Below are 4,769 nucleotides of genomic sequence, written 5' to 3'. Positions count from 1 at the left end.
GTAGATTATTAGAGTCATTTTTACCAGTTCCGTTATTTATAATAAGCACGCCTTCCTTTTCGAATGGTTTAATTATTTCAGGAATATCAAAAGCGGATACATTTGTATTATTGCAAAATTCGCCCGAACACTTATCATCCATTAATATTGGGGATTCGGATGGACTAACATTGTTAGAACACCTTATAAAATGATCGGGGTATTGTACTTTTAAAGATTCAAGAATTTTTTTATTTTTGTCTGTAAGATCTCCAGATTCCTTAGTTGCCCAAGAAACAAATAGGCAGATGTCATCTTGGATATCTTGTACAGGTAAACCAAGTTCTAGTTGATTTCGTTTACTAATAGCTAAAAATGGGGAATTTTGTGCTGATACTAAAGACATGACAAGCTGCAAGATCATTGTTACATTGTTTCAAAGCCATAATTAAAGAGGTGTGTTTCAAATATAAAAACAATAAAAAGTAATGAAATGTCTTTGAGAGTATGTTAAAGAGATTAAAAAAACAGAATTTAAGGTATAATGCAACAAATTATTAAATGCTTTTAAAAAATGCAGTTCTAGAAACTGATTTCCAGACAATTTTTTTAAACATCAATTAATTAAAATAAATAAACAAGAGTTGAAAATAAAGAGAAGGTGTAAGATGTAATAAGTAAATTATAAAAAACAACTGTTTTACAAAGATCTAATCTAATATAGTAAATATTAAAAATTAGGCTTAAAGTGGCGTAAAATACAAAAAGATTTTCATTGAGAAGGAAAAAAACTGCACGTTTGTCTTGTGCCATCGAAGATGGCGTAAGCTCTTCATCATTTAAGTATTTAGTAATTAAGGGCATTTAGGGATTATATTACTAGAGGATAACACAACAACGTAAAAGTATAATTTCATATATTAAAATAGAGTTCAACGACTAGAATATTATGAACATTTAAATTTGATGGTGAAAAATAATCTAAAACTTGTAAACGAATTCGCATAAAAACTAGAAAGCCCCTATGGGGGCTTATTCTTCTTTGGCGCAAATAGCAAAAACCTTAACAAAATTTTTATTAAAGTTTCTATATTTTACAAAACCATACAACTGCTTTTATATTAATGAGGTATCTTTGTATCAACGATCAAGTTTATAAAGTAAAAAATTAAAATTTTATAAACTTTTTCAAAAAATATAAAACAAGAAAAAATTAAATCTAACAAAGAGATAGTTTTTTAAATTATGGGCTAAAACATTATTAAAATCATAATTAGATCAACGACATTTATTTTAAGAATAAAATCCTGTAGGAATAGTATTTTGCTTGCTGTAAAGAACTTTTTCCCTTGCCTTTAAAAAATCTGCCATAGAAACAAACTTTCTTCTATCTCTTAGAGCACTCATTCCTGCCTCTGTGCAAATTGCTTTTATATCAGCACCACTCAAATCCTCCTTAGAAGAAATTAAATCTTCAAGAATAACGGATTTATCAAAAGTCATTTTACCAGTGTGAATTGTAAAAATTCTTCTCTTTGTTGCTGCATCCGGCATTCCAAAATAAATTTTACGATCGATACGTCCTGGCCTTATTAATGCACTATCTAAAACTTCAATTTTATTAGTTGCCATAATAACTTTTATGTCGTCTCTCGTGTCAAAGCCATCTAATTGATTTAATAATTCCAGCATTGTTCTCTGAATTTCTTTTTCACCACTTGAATCGGTGTCATATCTCATGTGACCAATAGCATCGATTTCATCAATAAAAATTATAGAAGGGGCATGAGCTTCAGCAACTTTAAACATTTCTCTTACAAGTTTAGGCCCATCACCAAGATATTTTTGAATTAATTCTGAACCAACAATCCTTAAAAATGTTGCAGAAGTGGAATTGGCAACGGCTTTAGCCAAAAGAGTTTTTCCAGTACCGGGTAGCCCATATAAAATTACACCCTTTGGTGGCTTTATTCCCATCTCTTGAAATAATTCAGGATTAGTCAAAGGTAATTCAACACTTTCTTTAATTTCTTGTATTTGGCTTTCTAAACCTCCTATATCAGCATAAGTCTCAGTTGGTGCTTTTTCTAATTTCATCACAGATACTAGTGGATCTACATCCGATTCCATTACTCCCACAACTGTGTGATCTTTGTTATTTAATATTACTGTACAACCAGGCTCTAATAAATCTTTATCTACAAAACTCATAATAACACAATAATATTCCAGTCCAAGACCAGAAGAAACAATTGCATGATCATCATCAATAAATTCTTCTAAAGTGCCAATAGCTAATGGACTACCTCTTAATTGTTCTTCTAATAAAAGTTTAGAAGAGTCTTTTTCATGTGGATTTAATTCTACCAACCCAAGTAGATTGTCTTCTAAGGCTAAAAATCGCATTGTTTTTTGTAATTTCAATAAACGCAGTATACATTTGTTACTTGGAGTAATTAAAGGCAACTTTGAGCACGATTTTGAATCTTTCACTCTTTTCTTTCTCTTCAAATTAATTGAAGTGTTATCGGATGATTTATTTGGGGTCGAGCCAGAGTTTCCCATAGGGCAGATAATTATTGTTCTTTAAAGAAACAAGAAAGATATAAATAGAAAGCAAAATGAAAAGATTGTTTAAGAAAAAGAAGAATGTTAATTATTGAGCAAAAACAGATATTTTAAAGATTAAATTGACAAAAATAAAGCAAATACCGTAACCTGGAAATAAAATAAAAAAATGCATAATTTTAAAATTTACACAAATCTAAAAATTAAAATCAACTCTGAATGGTTCCAATAAAATATAAAATTGTGCCTCTTGTTGTTTTTTTGCCACTAAATACTCTTAATAATTTAAAGGTTGGGCGATTGGAGATAGCGCGGAATAGTGAAAATAAACTTAAAACCGGATGAAATGATTTATTTAGTGTTTACATGGGTAATCTACATAAAGCTATTGTATTGTGAAAGTTTTAATTAATAAAACAGCAGTGTAAAAGTAAATATGCAGTTAGATATATAAGTCGAAGATAATCACAACAGAAGTGTTCATTAAATAATGTTAGCTTCAATAATTATAAATTATTTTTTTATAAAATTACTAAAAAGTTTTTAAAGTTTAATTTCATAAACAAAAAAAATTTAAGTTTTGTAATATAATTGTTATAATCGGCTAAGATTAATACCCCCAATGTCAATAAATATTTTAAGTAGTAACATAAATATACTTTAATAATGCGACTTGTTTCCCTCAAGATCTTACTTTTTATGAATAGTTTGGACTTTTTTAATTTTTGCCTACATTTATAATTGTATTATAATTCTTTAAGCTAATGTCATTTAATAAATCCAGTTTTTGTGATTATACTCGACTTTTTTTTTATTAAGCTTTGGTTTTACAATTTTTGGCATTTCATTTATTCAAAAAGTCAAATCCAATTTTGTTAATTTTTGCCTACAATCGGCATATTCAATTACATTTATTGGAAAAAATCAATTTGTTTGGAAATAATTATCTCTTTAAACCTGTTGGTAGTAGTTCAGAGTAAGTTTTGTTCTGCTATATTTTGTTTAATAAGTTGCCTTTTACTTTCAACTAATTTAGAAATTTTCATTTTGTTGTATCTTTCTCTATTACTCCTCTTTTGTTACATAAAATCTCTTTTTTATTTAATGTGGCCGCTCCTTCTTATTTTATTTCTTAAAAATCTCTGCCCATGGAAGATTTCAATAAAAAAATTTTAGATGAACTAAAACATAAAGATGTTGTTTTGTCTGAAGACCTTTCAATTCCTAATAAGTTGTTACATGGCTTGTTGCTTTCTTTAGAAAGTAAAGGAAAAGTTCAATTTGAAATTAAAGAAATTAAAACTAAAGTTTTAACTGAATTAGGAGAAGATTTCATTTTAAATGGAAGTGCAGAAGTAAATCTTTTTAATAAAATTCCTATTGAAGGTGCTGAAAACACTATACTTGAACTATTTCCTACTGGTGCTAATTTTGCATTTAGAAAAAAAATGATAAAAATGGAAAACGGGATGGTTTTTAGGGCTAAAGATAACGTTGTTGATGAAGTTGTAGATTTGTTAAATAATTTAAGTATTTTAACTGATAAGGAATTTGAAAATCTAAAAAAGAGAAAACTTGTAAATCAACAAAAAATTAATATTTATGAAATTTCAAAAGGGGTAAATTATGGAATTGAACAAGATTTTGAAGTAGAATTGACATCTCAGATGGTTGAAAATTTTAAAAATCAGAAATTTAAGCATTATAATTTTAATTCTTTGGGAACTTTTCCATCTACTGGGGCTTTACATCCACTTTTGAGAATTAGGGAAGAATTTAAAAAATATTTATTGAGATGGGATTTAATGAAATGTGTACCAATAAATATGTAGAATCCTCTTTTTGGAATTTTGATTCGCTGTTTCAACCACAAGATCATCCTGCTAGGGATTCTCATGATACGTTTTTTATTAAAACGCCCGCTTTAACTGAAAAATTTGATTTGGAGTATTTTGAAAAAGTAAAAGAAATCCATTCTAATGGTGGATTCGGATCTACGGGTCATCAATCAATTTGGAATCCACAAGAGGCCAAGAAAAACATTCTCAGAACTCATACAACGGCTGTATCGGCTAGGTATCTTAAAGAATTGGCAAAAAATTTTAAACCATCAAAATTTTTTAGTATTGACAAAGTGTTTAGAAATGAAAGTTTGGATGCAACACATTTAGTAGAATTTCACCAAGTTGAAGGACTAATAGCAGGGTACGATCTTAGCCTAG

The 4,769-nt window shown here is 28.5% G+C and overlaps 1 protein-coding gene across 1 annotated transcript; it reads right to left on the bottom strand.

Moving 5' to 3' along the window:
* Nucleotides 1-1,260: 1,260 nt before the first annotated feature.
* LOC143922082 (uncharacterized) lies at nucleotides 1,261-2,544 on the bottom strand. Its single transcript, XM_077445350.1, has one exon. It carries the CDS (start codon nucleotides 2,542-2,544, stop codon nucleotides 1,273-1,275), a length of 1,272 nt encoding a protein of 423 aa, XP_077301476.1. The 3' UTR covers nucleotides 1,261-1,272.
* Between the last annotated feature and the right edge of the window lie 2,225 nt (nucleotides 2,545-4,769).

The sequence above is a fragment of the Arctopsyche grandis genome, unplaced genomic scaffold (assembly GCF_051622035.1).
Source record: "Arctopsyche grandis isolate Sample6627 unplaced genomic scaffold, ASM5162203v2 HiC_scaffold_334, whole genome shotgun sequence".
Classification (NCBI taxonomy): domain Eukaryota; kingdom Metazoa; phylum Arthropoda; class Insecta; order Trichoptera; family Hydropsychidae; genus Arctopsyche; species Arctopsyche grandis.
Note: the sequence above shows the minus strand (reverse complement) of the source record. Positions and strands in the feature narration are given on the sequence as shown.

What these genes read in the sequence shown, in the direction of transcription:
- LOC143922082 (XM_077445350.1), bottom strand. Translation starts at nt 2,544, where the DNA reads ATGGGAAACTCTGGCTCGACCCCAAATAAATCATCCGATAACACTTCA.